The sequence below is a fragment of the Rhineura floridana genome, chromosome 5 (genome assembly GCF_030035675.1).
Source record: "Rhineura floridana isolate rRhiFlo1 chromosome 5, rRhiFlo1.hap2, whole genome shotgun sequence".
NCBI lineage: Eukaryota > Metazoa > Chordata > Lepidosauria > Squamata > Rhineuridae > Rhineura > Rhineura floridana.
The window spans coordinates 76,338,732-76,355,796 of NC_084484.1; the positions used below are offsets into that span (position 1 = coordinate 76,338,732).

The 17,065-nt window shown below is 42.6% G+C and overlaps 1 protein-coding gene across 7 annotated transcripts in view; it reads left to right on the forward strand.

Moving 5' to 3' along the window:
- Positions 1 to 17,065, forward strand: part of REPS2 (RALBP1 associated Eps domain containing 2) — a 162,036-nt gene that overhangs the window by 84,159 nt on the left and 60,812 nt on the right. For all 7 annotated transcript variants that reach the window (XM_061627193.1, XM_061627191.1, XM_061627192.1 and 4 more), the window contains 3 exons: positions 278 to 352; positions 11,130 to 11,172; positions 15,928 to 16,064. In XM_061627193.1, coding sequence (XP_061483177.1) covers positions 278 to 352; positions 11,130 to 11,172; positions 15,928 to 16,064 — 255 coding nt within the window. The remainder of the gene's footprint in view (positions 1 to 277; positions 353 to 11,129; positions 11,173 to 15,927; positions 16,065 to 17,065) is intronic.

The window sequence follows — 17,065 nt, forward strand, 5'->3', positions numbered from 1 at the left end:
ATTTCAATTTAACAGAACATTGCGGGAAACGAATGAAGTTAGCTTTATTTTGAAGCCTGTCTGTATTATGCAATTTCAATATTGATTCTAGATAAACATAGTAACTCTATGTATGAGTGAGCTGAATTCTTCTTTGCATGTACCAAGGAAAGTTATAAGGACACACAAAGCATTAATAAGAACTAGAAGCAATACTCTTGTACTCTTGGAGTTGTTCATTTAGTGATAGCTTTTTTTGTTCAATATCAGTAACATTCCAATATTTGTTTATATTAAGGTCTGAAAGTTAGTGCTTCTGCCCAAACGATACAAAAGGAACTCAAAGCATCTCAGCACTTGGCTGTCAAAACAGGTATGGAAAAAAATTCTACATAAAAAAATCTTATTTCTTTGGTAATCTGGAACCTCTAAATTTATTTACATTGGTGCCTGCTTCAGCATAAAGTATTGGGCTATTAGTTATCAGAAACATGAAAAATGTGAGATTAGACAGTAGCCTTCACTTCATGATGCCCCAAATCATTCCTTGCATATGTGACTAGAAATGCATTTTATTCAAATTATTGATTTATTCCTAGGACATTTTTTAAAAATAAAAATGCATTTAATTTTGCCATTATTTAAACAGAATAAAATTACTTACTAGGAAATATTGAAGAAAACAGTGGCTTAGATACTAAGGTAGGTTAACTTGAAGAAAAGTCATAGAGAGAATATTATCTCTCCCTTTGCCCTATAACCATCTGAGCCCCCTACAGAGCCTCTCCAGGTTGGGCCTTTTGAACAATGTGGGATGGGATGTGAGTGGCCTCTACAGGAGGTGGGAGTCGCCCGAAATCATGTTCAGTATGCAGTATTTTTCTGTCTTCTTTTCTGGATACTGGCCAGACCCAGGCTTCTTTAGGATTGTATCAAGTATCATTGCGTGATTTGCCTATATTCCTCTGGTAGGGAAGCAGCAAAGTCCACTGAAATTCTCAGGCTCCTCCTCTAGTTAAACATCAGGTTATTTTTTAAATATTTAGTTTGCACAAAAAACCTGTTTTTTTAACAAGGACCCAAAATATTATGTTTAATCACTGTGGGAAAATTTTCTTTTGAATAGTTGCTATTTGCTATGCATATTTGTTTATTTAAGAAATTTATCAGTGTAGCTTTTTGCAGTGTTCCAGACTTTTCTATTACCATTTTTTTTAAAGATTGGTAAATGAGTGATAAAGAACAAGTGATGCAGTATCAGAATGTATGCAGTTATGGATTCAATTCAGAGCTTTTCACTAATTAAAGTCTGTTGTGCTACAGGGTATGATTCTGTGTATACTTATTTGGAAATTGCACCGAAGTGGGACTTTATTTCAGAAAGCAAGGAAGCTCTATACTGTGCTGTAAATCTTAAATTCAGATGCTTTGACAAGCTGAATACGGATCAGGCAGCAACAATAGTTAAGTGCCCAGGCTTACGTATTTCAATATCCTTCATATTTTTCTTTTGATAGTTTTGTGAAAAGTCTGGCTTTGCTTATCACAAAGAGGCAAACTGCTTTTGTTCTAATTTGAACTGGGTTTGTGAAAACTTTATAGAGCATTTCAGAATATAAAATTCAGTTTCACATGATATATCCAAAATTAGCCAAAATGAAATGGCATCTGGGTCTGGCCTCATGTGGGACTGGCACATGATATTTTCTTTTATATTAATTAGTAAATAAATAATATATCTTGAGACTCAGCTATAGTTGCCAAGAGGAAAATAATGACATCAGGAACATCTAATTATACAGCCACAAGAGTGGCTGTATATGATAGCTAGCACGGATTTTTTCTGCAATGTTGAATTGAAAATACCCCCATGACATTCTGATGCTTCCCATAAGCTCATTTTAAAACAAAACCTTACAAAACTTAAAGTCCTGAACTCAGAAATGCTTGCTTAAAAGCCCTCTAAATTTTCATGGCAATACACAAAAACAGTCAGAATCGAGAGTTCAAAGTGAGAGAGAGAGAAACAGACCCCTTTAGGACTTGTTTTTGTCAGAGTTCCCATAATTTGTTGAAATTAATTAAAATCAGGCATGTTCACAGAGCACCTGTACTGCTATTACTGACCTTGCCCCATACACTGACCTTCATCTTCGCAGTTTAAAAGTTTTTTTAAAAAGTGCCTGGCTGATTTTTAATTTATTTAAGAAATTTAGCATTGAACTCGATGATAAGACCGGGCATGCTCAGTAAGAACCAACTGTCAGTGTTTTAAAAGCCAGACTCACAGCTGTTTGGCTTGGCTAATCAGGGAGCCACACCCACACTAGACTTTCATTTCACTTCAGATAGTCATGGCTTCACCCCCAAAATCCTGGGAAGTGTAGTTTGTGAAGGGTGCTGAGAGGAGACTCCTGTTCCCCTGACAGCTCCAGTGGCCAGAGGGGTTTAACAATCAGCCACTCTGATTGAAGGTCTATGAGGGGAACAGAGCATCTCTTAGCAACTTTCGGCACCCTTCACTAAATACATTTCCCAGGATTCTTAGCAGGAAGCCATGACTGTCTCAAGTGGAATAAAGGTCTGGTGTGGATGTAGCCAATGACAGCTGTGGTTTAAATTTGGGTGGGAGACTACATGTGCCTGCTATAGAATAAAAAGGTGAGGGAAATGCTGAAAAAATGATACTGTTCACAATGTTTTCCTTTTGGAAAGAAAAGGGGCTTCCCCTCAGCCCGTTGCTCACCCACTGTCGGAAGGCAGAGCTGGGGTCCCAATCCCGGGGAGCTGGATCCCGGAGAGTTGGGAGAAGAGTATTCGGATGGATGGCAGAGGGAAGGGGGAGGAACTTCCCCCCTTTGGAGCGAAGACGAAACAGAGGAACTGCCAGTGATAAGGTCGCTTAGTAACGGGGAGCCTGAGCCCTCCCTGGACATTCTCACGCCTCCCCCTCTTTCAGGCTCAGAGCAAGAGGGGGAAGAGGGAGGGCTGCTCACAGCCGAAAAGCGGGGAGGCAGTTTACCATCAGCCCCTCCCCTATCCCCCATCCTGGAATCGGAAACTTCAGAAGAGGAGGGGGTGATGCTTCCCCCCTCACCGCGCACACGCAGACAGCTGAAAAGACAGGAGAGAAGGGGGGGAAGGCGGGCAGTACCTGAGGGGCAGTTAAGGAGGAGCGAAAGATTGCGCGCCTGTTTGGCCCCTTCTTAAAGAACAGGCGGGAAGAAGTCCCTTGCTCTGTCAACTTTCTCCCAATGCCGCAGGACCTGTATCCCTGTATTGATTCATGAGAAAACGCAGCCTTTGTTTGGACATTACCCTAATAAAACACGAATTAACTACAATCGTTGGTCTGGTTCCTGAGTCACATCCTGGGCCTGACAGCTTGACAGAGCCACCTAAATCACCCTCAACGCTCTCTTCACTTGACTGGGACAAGATGTCAAAGGGAGCAGCGGGGGGGACGAACCCCACTTCTGAGACGGAAGAAGTGGAACTCCTGAGGACTAAGGTAGCTGATTTGCAGACGGATGTTCAAGCCCTGCTAGCAGCAGTCAAGGTGCTGAAGACGGATAATCAAACCTTGAAGGCCACGATAGACCAGATGCGAACAGCCCCTCCAGCTGCCGTAGTAAAGGTTCCCATTGGATTGCCCCCAAAATACGCGGGACAAAGTGATCAGTTGGCAACCTTCGTGGCTCAATGTGAGTTATATCTGGATGTCAGGCACATGGAATTTCCAGACGATGGGGCTAAAGTAGCTTTCGTGATTAGCCTCCTGGAGGGAGAAGCTGCAAAATGGGTGACTCCGTATCTCGTGAGAAAGGATACTGTCTTAGGAAGGTACAGAGGATTTATACAGGAGATGACCGAGATGTTTCAAGACCCGCAAAGGGCTGAAACAGTAGCGCGGCAACTAGGCGCTCTGAAGCAAGCTAAAGGGACTGTTTCCGAGTACACTAACGCTTTTAAAATTCTGTCCCAGGAAACTGGTTACAATGACGCCGCCCTGATGTTTATGTACCAGAGTGGATTAAATGCTGAAATCCTGGATGAGTTGGCCAGGACCTCCCCCCCCCGCTGACCTACCAGGGCTCATCCGGCTATGCCTACAGATAGATCACCGGATGGAAGGAAGGCGCCTGGAAAGGAAGCAGGAGGTCCCGAGATACTCAGCCTCGGCATCCCGCAACAAGACCCTTCCCACTACAGGGATGGCAGGTAATGCAACTGAGGGACAGGGAGGGGCTAGGCCAAGACTGTCGGAAGAAGAAAAGGAAAGACGACGCCGGGAACGTTTATGCTTTTATTGTTCAAAGCCGGGCCATGTGGCCAGAGACTGTGGACTGAAAGGGGGGAAAGCCGAGCCGTCGGGAAACTAGAACACCCAGTCCACGTGCAGGCCGGTGGACTGGGGGCAGCGTTGTATAAAGGCCCCCCAACGATCCAACCTCCCTCAAAGGGGGTGTTGGTCTTGCCTATTCGGATTACAACTTCCAGAGGAGTGGTGTTTAATTCCACTGCCTTAATTGACAGTGGAGCCTCCACAAATTTTATTGATGCAAAGTTAGTCAAGCGTCATGGAATTTCCCGGTGGAAACTGGACGCTCCCCTAGCTGTGGAGACTATCGATGGGAGACCCCTGAAGTCAGGAGGGGTGACACAAGCCACGGAGGAAGTGAAACTTCAAATCCCTGGGCACGAAGAGTTCATTTCGCTATACGTGTCAGATCTCTCGAACTTTGAGGTGATTCTGGGAATGCCCTGGCTAGCAAAGCACGAACCCAAAATAAGTTGGAAGGAGGCGGTGGTGTGGTTCACCTCACAGTATTGCCAGGAGAACTGTCAACCTGAAGGAATCAAGAACACCTTAGCGGGGGCAGTGCAAGAGATCGAGCAAGTGACCCTGCCGCCAAAGTATGAAGAATTCAAAGATGTGTTCGATGAAAAAGAGGCAGATAATTACCCCCCCACCGCCCTTACGACTGTGCGATTGATCTAGTGCCAGGAGCCAGCATCCCATCAGGGAGAATCTACTCTCTCACAGAGAATGAGAGGGAGGCCCTGAAGGAATTCCTGGATAAAAACCTGAGGTGAGGATTCATACGCCCCTCACAATCCCCTGCTGGAGCGCCACTATTGTTTGTGAAAAAGAAGGGGGGGGAACTCAGACCCTGTAACGACTATCGCGCATTGAACCAGATCACCATCCCCAACAGCTACCCGCTGCCCCTGATCTCAGAGTTGCTGGACCGACTGCGCTCTGCAAAAATCTTCACGAAGTTGGATTTGAGAGGAGCGTACTATCTGATCAGAATGAAGGAGGGAGATGAATGGAAAACAGGATTCTTGACCGCTTACGGACAGTATGAATACCTGGTCATGCCGTTCGGGCTTTGTGGAAGTTCAGGAATTTTTCAAAAATTCATGAACGACGTGTTTAGAGACTTGTTGGACACGTATGTAATCTGTTACTTAGATGATATCCTGGTGTTCTCAAAGAACCAGGAAGACCACGACCAGCATGTGAAGACGGTGTTGAAGAGACTGAGAGAAAATCACCTGTATGCTAAATTAGAGAAATGTGGATTTGACCTCAAGTCTCTAGACTTCCTTGGATATCGAATCTCAGCGGAAGGCGTGGAGATGGACCCAGGGAAAGTAAGCTGCATATTGGACTGGGGCCAACCTGTCACCAAAAAGGATGTACAACGGTTTTGGGGGTTTGCCAATTATTACAGAAAGTTCATTCCAGGGTTTTCCAAATTAACGGCTCCTCTGACTGACTGTTTAAGGGGGAAGAAGAAGTTTCAATGGACAGAGAATGCCACCGAGGCCTTTGAGGAGCTGAAGAGAAGGTTTGCTACTGAGCCCATTCTGCGCTTTGCTGATCCGAACCACCCTTTCGTAGTGGAAGCAGATGCTTCAGATTTTGCCATCGGGGGGGGTCCTGCTACAATTAGACCAAGAAGGGAAGGAGCTGCACCCCTGTGCGTACTTCTCTCGGAAGTTAAAGCCTGCAGAGAAGAACTACACAGTTTGGGAGAAGGAGCTGCTGGCCATCAAGGACTCTTTTGAAAACTGGAGACAATACCTAGAGGGGACCTCTCATCGAATTGAAGTGCGCTCTGACCACAAGAATCTTGAAAGCCTCCAAACAGCCAGAAAGCTGAACCAGAGACAGATAAGATGGTCCCAGTTCTTCACTAGGTTTAACTTCCAGATTACTTACCATGCCCAAGCCAAAAACCAGAGAGCGGATGCCTTATCCAGACAGCCACAATACAAAGAAAGTGAATCCGAGGACCAGCCTCAGTACGTAATGCCGCCAGAGAAATTAACGTTGGGAGTATGCCAGCCTTCATGGGAAGAGGAACTCAAAAAGGCACAACAAGAAGATGCAGACATGCTAAAATATCAGCAGGAGACGGGACAAGGTCAAGACTCAGAAGTAACCTTTCACTGGAGAAATGGACTGTTATGGTTCAAAACCGCCAGATATGTGCCAGAAGGGGAATTAAGGCTCAGAATCCTATGCCAGTGTCATGATTCCATCACAGCGGGACACTTTGGGATTTACAAGACCATTCAGAACATGGCCAAGGACTTCTGGTGGCCTAAAATGCGTCGGGATATTGAGAGTTATGTAAAGTCCTGCTCTGTCTGTCTGCGGACAAAAACACAAACAGGGTCACCAGCAGGACTGTTACAACCGTTGCCTGTCCCACACGAACCCTGGAAGGACCTCTCCATGGATTTTATAACTGATCTACCCAAGTCCCAAGGAATGACAGCCATCTTAGTAGTGGTGGATCTACTTACCAAAATGGCACACTTTCTTCCTTGTGCAGGGGCCTTAGAGGCTAAAGAAACGGCCAAGTTATTCATAAAAGAAGTCTACCGGCTGCATGGATTGCCAAACAGCGTAGTCTCAGACCGAGGAACTCAGTTCACAGCCAAATTTTGGAGAGCAATGTGGAAACAGTTGCAGACAGAATTAAAACTCTCCTCCGCCCATCACCCCCAGACAGATGGGCAGACGGAACACTTGAACGCCATTTTGGAAAGATATTTACGAAGTTATGTGTCCTATCAACAGACTGACTGGGTATCATATTTGCATTTTGCAGAGTTCGCCTACAACAATTCTCTGCACTCCAGCACTCAACAAACCCCGTTCTTCGCTAATTATGGATTCCATCCTAAAGTCTTTCCAAGCAGCTCAGAAGGAATGCTGGTACCGGCAGCTGAGAACTTCCTTAAGGAATTGCAAGCGGCGCAACAGACACTGAAACAGCAGTTAAACGAAGCCAAAACGGAGTACAAGCGAGTTGCTGACCTGCACAGGAAGGAGGGCCCCCCCCTTCAACCGGGAGACCAGGTATGACTGTCCACCCGCTTCCTCCAGATGCCGGGCAAATGTAGAAAATTACAAGACAAGAGAGTGGGTCCTTTCGAAATAGAAACTCAAATCAATCCCGTGGCGTACCGACTGAAGCTGCCTGACACGTTTAAAATACATCCTGTGTTCCATCGATCCCTCTTAACGAAAGCCGCCCCTCCCAGTGAGTTACGGCCGGAGGAACCTCCCGGAGCTCCACTCGTGGTAAATGAGCAGCTTGAGTTTGCAGTTGAGGAGATCTTAGATTCCAGGATCAGACGCCACAAGCTGCAGTACTTGATTCACTGGAAAGGCTATGGGGTGGCTGACAGATCATGGGAAGATGCAGCTGATGTGCATGCTCCAGAATTGGTAAAACTTTTCCATCAACGTTTTCCCCACCGTCCCAAGCCAGACAAGGGGAGGGGGGCACAGCCTGGGAGGGGGGATGGTGTCAGAAGGCAGAGCTGGGGTCCCAATCCCGGGGAGCTGGATCCCGGAGAGTTGGGAGAAGAGTATTCGGATGGATGGCAGAGGGAAGGGGGAGGAACTTCCCCCCTTTGGAGCGAAGACGAAACAGAGGAACTGCCAGTGATAAGGTCGCTTAGCAACGGGGAGCCTGAGCCCTCCCTGGACATTCTCACGCCTCTCCCTCTTTCAGGCTCAGAGCAAGAGGGGGAAGAGGGAGGGCTGCTCACAGCCGAAAAGCGGGGAGGCAGTTTACCATCAGCCCCTCCCCTATTCCCCATCCTGGAATCGGAAACTTCAGAAGAGGAGGGGGTGATGCTTCCCCCCTCACCGCGCACACGCAGACAGCTGAAAAGACAGGAGAGAAGGGGGGGAAGGCGGGCAGTACCTGAGGGGCAGTTAAGGAGGAGCGAAAGATTGCGCGCCCATTTGGCCCCTTCTTAAAGGACAGGCGGGAAGAAGTCCCTTGCTCTGTCAACTTTCTCCCAATGCCGCAGGACCTGTATCCCTGTATTGATTCATGAGAAAACGCAGTCTTTGTTTGGACATTACCCTAATAAAACACGAATTAACTACAATCGTTGGTCTGGTTCCTGAGTCACATCCTGGGCCTGACACCCACCCAGTCTCTTTCCCTTGCCTTCCTCCTTCCCCTTCCTGCCCTCCCCACCCCTCCCCCACCCCTCCCAGTCCCTCCCCCAGGTCGGTTTCACCTATCGTAAGCATGATTGCACAGGAGTAAATCCCACTGAACTCAAAAAGCATGCAAATTATCAAACCTGCCCTCCCCTCCTCCCTTCTATCCCCTTCCTCTTGCCCGTTTCCTCCACCTTCCTTTGCCTCTCCTTCCCCATCCCAATCCCTTCCTTCCCCATGGTCAGTTTTACCTATCTTAAGCATGATTGCAGGGGAGTAAATCACCATATGCTCAGAGGCACATTACCAAATTCTTCCAAGCTACACAGGAAGTGGATTGGATTCTGAAAGACCAACCCAAATTGTGTTTGCATTTTGACAAATTTGTAGGCTAGTACAATATCTCAGAGAGGAGGTCACGTCTCCTGCTCCCCTGGTGCATTTGCTGTAGCTTCCCAATTTCCCTGCTTTTTAAAGTTTGATAGAAATATCTGTTGGCTATAGGTACGTTCTTAAACCACAAGGTCTTTTGCCTATTAGTGAATATATAAAAAACCTTGACCAGAGTCTTGTGCATACAACTGTCTGCCTAATGTGACTAATTGTCTCTAACCCTGGAATATTTTTCCACCTCTTTATTGTATGTTTGTAAAGGATTTCCTTCACACAGTATGTTACAGTTTAAAGGATTGGACGATTTTCATTAGACTAAAGAATATGTGATCTTATCATTCAGTATCATTGGTAACTGCTAATTACTAGTGTCATGAAGGAACTTTGAAAAATATTTCATCACTTCTTTTCTAATTTTGGCTTTCAAAGATGTCGGACTTCTGAGATCCCTCTGAATACATGTGATATGGTGATTTGTAGATCTCAGCATTTTAATTAACTAAATAGATTCAGCTTTTCGGATTGATAAATTGTTATTCAGCCACGAGAGTGGCTATATACTAGAGCCAGCGTGGATTCTTCACATTCCGCAATGTTAAATTGAAAATACCCCCCATGCTATTCTGATCCTTCCCATAAGCTCATTTCAAAACAAAACCTTACAAAAGTATAGTCCTGAACTCAGAAATGCTTGCTTAACAAACCTCTCAATATTCATGGCAATACACAAAACAGAGGGAATAGAGAGTTCAAAGTCTAAAAAGAGAGAAAAAAACCCAGAGCCCTTTTGGACTTTTTTCTGTCAGAGTTCTCATAATCTGTTGAAATTCATTAAAAATCAGTCATGTTCACAGAGTATCTGTAATCCTATTACTGACATTGCCCCATACTCTGACCTCCATCTTCTGCAGTTTAAAAGTTAAAAAAATGCCTGGCTGATTTTTAATTAATTTAATAAATTTAATAAATTTTGCATTGAACTGAATGATAATGTCGAGCATGCTCAGTAAGAACCAACTGCCAGTGTTCTAAAAGCCAGACTCACAGCTGCTTGTCTTGGCTAATCAGGGGGCCACACCCACACCAGACCTTTATTTAACTTTAGACAGTCATGGCTTCCCCTAGAGAATTCTGGAAAGTGTAGTTTGTGAAGGGTGCTGAGAGGAGACTCCTATTCCTCTGACTCCAGTGGCCATACTGGTTTGTCACCCACTCTGATTGAATGTGAGGAGAACAGGGTGTCAGGGCCCATGAGAGGGGGGTGCAGGGGGTATATCTTACCTGGGCCCAGGGTCAAAAAGGGGGCCTGGGAGCCAAAGGAGGGGAGCTCCCTTTTTCTCCCTTTGTTATGTCATTTCCTGCTGGCTCCCATTCTACAAGCCTGCTACAAATGGTGCTTTTTTTTCTTTCCCCCCTAACACGTTACCAAATTCTTCCAAGCTACACAGGAAGTGGATTGGATTCTGAAAGACCAACCCAAATTGTGTTTGCATTTTGACAAATTTGTAGGTCGGTACAATATCTCAGAGAAGATGTCAGGTCTCCTGCTCCCCTGGTGCATTCACTATAGCTGCCCAATTTCCCTGCTTTTTAGAGTTTGATAGAAATATCCGTGGGCTATAGGTACGTTCTTAAACTACAAGGTTTTTTGCCTATTAGTGAATAAATACATATATTTTATACAAAGAAAAATACAAGTAAAAATCATATAACACCTAGCACAACACACTACAATTGCTACCACAGGCAGAAAAATAATTAAGGGTCCACCAAGACTCTCAGCAATTTTCAAGTGGTCTGCAGGGGGGGGAAGTTTGAGAACCACTGAAATAAACTATTGCTTCACATTATGTCTGAACCAGGAAACTAAGGTTGCTGACTTCCAAACACTCCAGACCATTAAGCCAGCTTTTAACTATGGCTTCATATACTGGTTTGTTTGGAAGCTAATAGCCATAGCTTTCCAGTTCTGACATAACTGAATATTTCTTGGTTTGTTTTTATGCTTGCATGTAAAGAGACAAAGCTCATTCATATCGTAGCTGATTAGGCTGAGGTATGATTGTCCGAATGCAGCCATTTTTTCCTGAACTTGAATACAGTTGGCTGACTGCTTGAAGGATTTTTTAAATTAAAATGCCTTGTATTCAAATGCTCACTAGTGTTGTTCACAGACAGCACGTGTTTATAGTGATTCATCTAGAAGCATCATTGATAATTAAGAGATCTCACTTCCCAAAAATATTCTTAAACGAGCAATCTTTTGTTGCAGTTGCTCAGGAATCGAACACTGTCAAAGCAAGACCAAGGTCCAGGTAAGCAAAGTCCAAGAACAAAGAAATTCATTTTTCTTTTTGTGTGCGCTTGCTCTTGCTTGCTACCTTCTGCATGTTGGTGAGTTGTTTTTTTTTGGGGGGGGGGTTGCACTTTATGCATCCAGGGGCAAAAAGAACCTACTTTTGCATCAGTTACAAGGTGTAGTATAAGTCTATTGCAGGGGAAAAATCATAGATTTATATATAAAATGGAGGCTTGCTTGCTATGAATCACTACCTAGCTGGCAAATCTGGGCAAGGTGGAAATAAAAACTACAGCAATAGCTAGTGCATTTGTATGCTCAAAGCATATTAGATAGAAACTGATTTTATATAGTGAAAGAGTGAACTAAAATTCAGAAGACAGATTTTTGAAGTGTACAGAGCAGAAGAATGGAAATTACTGTTAGAACATGTATAGAAAACTCACCTGAAGCACTTGGCTGTGAAAAGACACTTGGGGGTGAGGAAAACGATCTAGACAAAGTGAAATAGTCTTTGAAGTGAGCAAAAAAGATGTAAATATAATTTGTTAGGAGAAGGCTCATTCTCCTGCCTAAACCCAACCAGATTTAGGCATGTTTAATTTATTTATTATTATTTATTTATTAGATTTATATCCCTCGATTCCTTCCAGTAGGAGGCCCTCATGAAAATTCAAAGTGATCTTAAACATTTCATTCTTATTAAAAATGGAAACAAAAGTCAATGTTCTAGTCAGCACTGAGAACAGGTGTTGGCTTCAATCCAAAGACCTATGTGTAGTGTTCTGCACGCCACCAGGGCTTCCCTACAACCCATTGCAAGCATTTGTGCTCTTTGAAAAGCTGCTTGGAGGACCCTTGAATGGAAAGTTATACACTGTGAGAGATTGCATCAGGGGGAGGTGGGAATAACAACCTCTTCATACATGAGCAAAAATGTCTTCCTTTTCAACAAAAGACTTTCTGGAGCTAAGCCATGACGTGGAATATGCAGGTGATATGAACCTCACAAAGGCTGCTTGTACTTGAAAGTCCACTTCAGTTTTTTTAAAAACTTTCAACATTTGGTATACTCAAAGTAGACCTATTGAAATCATTGAACAACCCTTTGATTTCAATGGCATTGAGTGTGAGTAATGCTGGATATTGATTTGATCAGCTTTCTGCAAGTGACCAAATCAACTATATAAGCTATGTAGTGGTTAATAGCGACTTCTGTGATCCCAGGGGATATCCTCCTGTGATCGTGGAAGGTGCCACAACTGAAAACAGTCAATTTGATGTGAACAAAACCTGTGAAAGAAAGGCAAAGGCACAAGAATAGAAAGCAGGGGTGGATAAATTGCCAGTAAAAAGTGGATTTTAAAAGTTGTTTTATTTGTTGATCCAGAGAACAGTTTTGAATCCATATCTACTTTGATGAACTTGCCAAATAGCTACTAATTTTTTTGTGAATATCTTTGTCTCACATACTTGCTGTCCCACATGCACGAACACAGAACGCTATGAAGCTGTCTTATACTGAATCAGAGACATAGATGTTCTACCTCAGTATTATTGACACTGACTGGCAGCAATTCTCCAGGATTTCAGACGGAGGTCTCTCCCAGCCCTGCCTGGAGATGCCGGAGATTTTACCTGGCCTTACCTAACACTGGCATGCAATCCCCGAGAAGCTTGTCCATAAGGGAATGTGGTCTTTGGTCTGAAAAATGTTCCCTATTCCCGCTCTACAGGTCTAAGCTGCTTGATATGTGTGTATTATTTAGGTGTTTTCAATTACTACCCATCTCTGAAATCATACATTTTAAAAGGTCAGTTTTACTTAAGAGTCCCAGATGCTAAAAATTGTACATGCTGTATGTGTTGTGCACACTTAACCTCAATATTAATCTTAACTTAATATGTTAACATATTCGGAGGCATTCCGTATATACCGTATATTCCGGCGTATAAGACGACTGGGCGTATAAGACGACCCCCAACTTTTCCAGTTAAAATATAGAGTTTGGGATATACTCGCCGTATAAGACTACCCCTGCTTATGACATGCAGGTACTTAGCAGGAAAACTGTCACTTATAAACTTATAAATATTAATATTTGGATTGTCCAGTTGTTTTGTTTTTGTGCCTAGGAATTACCACCAAAAACTGGGGAAAGATGTGAGAAATCTTTTTTTTAAAAGCAACATTAAATGCCTAGACTCTAGTTTCCAACACTATGGAGTATTTATTGATTAAGAGAATTTATATCCTGCCCTTTTGCTGTTAAAAACAGAGCTCAGCACAGCTTACAAATATAGTAAAAACAATAAAAATACACAATCAGAGAAAAACAAGCCAAAATGTTAGGAAAAGGAGTCTTTCACACCACATGCTCAGTTCTAAATACTGTTGCAGCAAGTTTTACAAGTTCCTCCAGTATTCCAGTGGTGCAGGCACTCAGACATTCAAAGTACTGTATGTTTCTTAGGTTTTATAAAAGCAGAGCTTTGCTTAACTCAAAATTTCTTCTCCCTTTGATAACCACATCTACACAGGTTCCACCTCCATACTCAAAATGAAACTGAGCCTGGAAGTGTACAACAACCCCACACATACCTTGCTAATTCGATTATCAATGCCAGGATGTCTGTCTTATCGACTACTCTCCTGCTCCCCCCCCCCCCACACACACACACACCGGGCATCATGAAAGACCCAGTCCTGGGCTCAGAAAGAAAATAAATATCTGGTCCTCTTCAAAGTATTGATAAGCCTCTTGTTTTAATTGAAATAATAATTATAAATTCTTGTTCTTATCACTAATGGGAGTTAATTATCTTGCATATGCTGCTGTTGCTTCTATGGCTGTAACGGAGTGAGGTTAAAGATAAGTGAAATGCAAATAGGAAAAAAAAATACAGAAGGCAGTAACACTTTCCTAAATGTAATACCATACCAACCACAACAAGATTCCTATAAGGCAAAAAACTAAGCATCTCACAACCAGTCAGGATTCCTAACCAAAAACCAAAGATATGATAAATGAAGAAATATTTATATAAGCATAACTATCAAATATATTTATTATTTACACAAACTGTAAAGATATTTATAGTGCAATCCTAAATTTATTTATTCAGAAGCAAGTCCCAGCGTATTCAATGGGGCTTACTCAAACAGGGACAGAAATGCAACCTCAAGTGATAAGCAACTTCATTCACACAACCCAAAATTCCGAATCATGCCACTTTACACTGTTTTGCAACTGTTTATACTTGTTTTTATGGTTATTGGATTTTAAATGGCTTTATTTCTTGTTGTGAGCTGCCTTGGTTTCCAACCCTACCTCACAGGGGTGTTGGAAAGACTCCATACACACACGCACACACTGCAGATGTATAAATACATACAGCCCATATAATAGTTTATTGTCAAACCAATTGGTCATTGCAGAAAAATCAGTATTAGTTTTTTAAAAATCAGTATTAGTTTCCTACAGAATAAAAACTGCAATACCTAAGTAAGCCCTGCCTACTTGCTTTAAAATAGGACTGGGGGGGGGGGGCAGAAAGAGAACACAAACACAATTCTTTTTTACATTCACTCCAAAGTCCCATTGATTTTCAGCACATTCATAATCATGTCTACTCAAAAGTAATTCCTACTGAATTCAATAGGATTTACTCTGGACATATGGGATTAGCACTGTTTTTACCCCCAAAAGCAACTATTGGGAAGGTTTTCAAAACACTGCCCAGGATCTGACTCCTACACACAACAGGGGGAAAAACTGAAATGTATATACCTACCCAATTTATGAGATTTTCAGATAAACAGGAGGGGAAACCACCATTTTCTGGCCTCGCAATGAGGTTTTGCAGACACTGCCACCAAACAAACACTTCACTGATTGGCTGAAATCCTGAACGGGCGGGGTTAAAGCTACGAAGTGCTATACAGTAGTTTAAAAAAAGATTCAACCGGGGGGGGGGGTGCCTGACGTTTTTATATATATCTCGAGAACCGCACCACCTAGAAACTTAATTTTTTTTTTAAATGAAAGCTGAGAATCCGGGCCACCTAAGGGGTAGCCGGGCGCCAGGTGGCATGCTTAGAATCCGGGTAAAACCCGGCTATCCAGGCAATATGGCAACCCTAATAAGACGACACCCGGCATATAAAACGACCCCCGACTTTGGAGAAGATTTTCCAGGGTTAAAAAGTCATCTTATACACCGGAATATACGGTAATCCCTTGAATGATCACCTTCCAGCTTTTATGTACACTGTTTCACCCAATAATACGCTTGCCATGTATCATCCTGAAATAAGTGGCATTAGGTAAAGGCAAGGAGCAAGCCCGCAAATAACTGAGAATAGGTTTTCGTTTTATTTTTATTAATGGGGAATTTATCCTAATTCTATTAAAAGAATGTCCCTGCACAATATTATACCCCAACTTGTATGTTTGTAACAGTACTCACACAGTAGAGAAACACATTTACCTCTCTCTAGTCTTCACATAGTGGGTGATCTCATCCTCTCTACCACAGTAATTCTTAATGTGAAGCAGAAGTCTGTGGGACACACTCAATTCACATTAAACATCATTGCAGAATGGGCATAGGCTGCCTCTACTGTATTGGTACCCTCTCCAAACATAGAGTCAAGAGGTATGTCACATTTAATGAATAAATTCTTCCTGTGTCTGTATTCTATAGCCTTTGCAGTAGGCATAAAAATACCAGTAACTTTCCCCTTTTAATTTTGTCTTCTTTTCCTGAGGTCTTATTCTAGCACATCTATTGAAGATGCAATGAAAAAGGGGGGAGAACCACCAACTCCCCCACCAAGGCCACAGAAATCACATTCTAGAGCATCCTCCTTAGATCTAAATAGAATCTTCCAACAAAATACACAAGGTAAAGTTTTGCAACCTTTTGAACATGTCCTTCTTCAGAATTGTAAATGACAGAGTTTACAGACAACTGAAGTAGCTTTATGCCAAACTGTTTTCCAGTTATTTGCACAGGTATTTCAAGCTGGTTCACATATGCAGCTTCATCTCTTCATGCTGCAATATCAAATGACAATCTGAATATTCAGTGGGCCATCACTGAACTTACATATTGTCCACTGTCAGCTCAAGTTGCCTTTCAACTAAGTTATTGGACTCGTTTTCCGTGGAGTCATGAAGAAATGAGAAATAAAGTGATGCACTTGCATTTGTGAACTGGTCTTTAGTTCTTTATGTATTGTTAAGCAGCGTATTCCTTTCTATAACCCAGGAAGAATTACTCTGTACTCAGTTAAATTTCCATTGCTAGAACAGACAAGTTTGTCAGATTTCTGGATTGTATGTAGCATGCTGGCCAGATATTGTGGCCTGCCAAGAGAGTGCACCCTAGGTTTTTCATGGATTTATCAAAAACATGATAGGCTGCAATATATGGCAGTTGTACAACACCACGTTTTGCTTAAGAAAATATATTTGTGTGTTAGCACAGTTTAAAGTTCATGATTAAAAGGGAATCTTCCTTTGATTCAAAACTTATAGGATGGGTTTTTATGTTTTTTAAAAAATAATAAAAATAGCTTAACCTGGAACAAATTTAACATACTATTACTTCATTCTTTGTGTATTTTTGTCTGATATCAGCCCTTGGTAGCTCCTTAGATTTTTTTCATTATTTTTCAAAAGAGTGTCATACTTCACAAAAGACAAAACTTCCATTTTAGATGCCTATAGAAACTGTCAGCATCTATGTCTTTACATTTCTTTCCAGCGGAGAGGTGCCATTATTTTGCAAAGTTACTAAGTTGTGGCTCCATCATATGTAGATTTTCTTTTTAATCATCTGAGAAGCCAGTTAATACAATTTGTGTTTCTTAGGGAGCTCTTTTTCATTGTTTGCTTATTGCT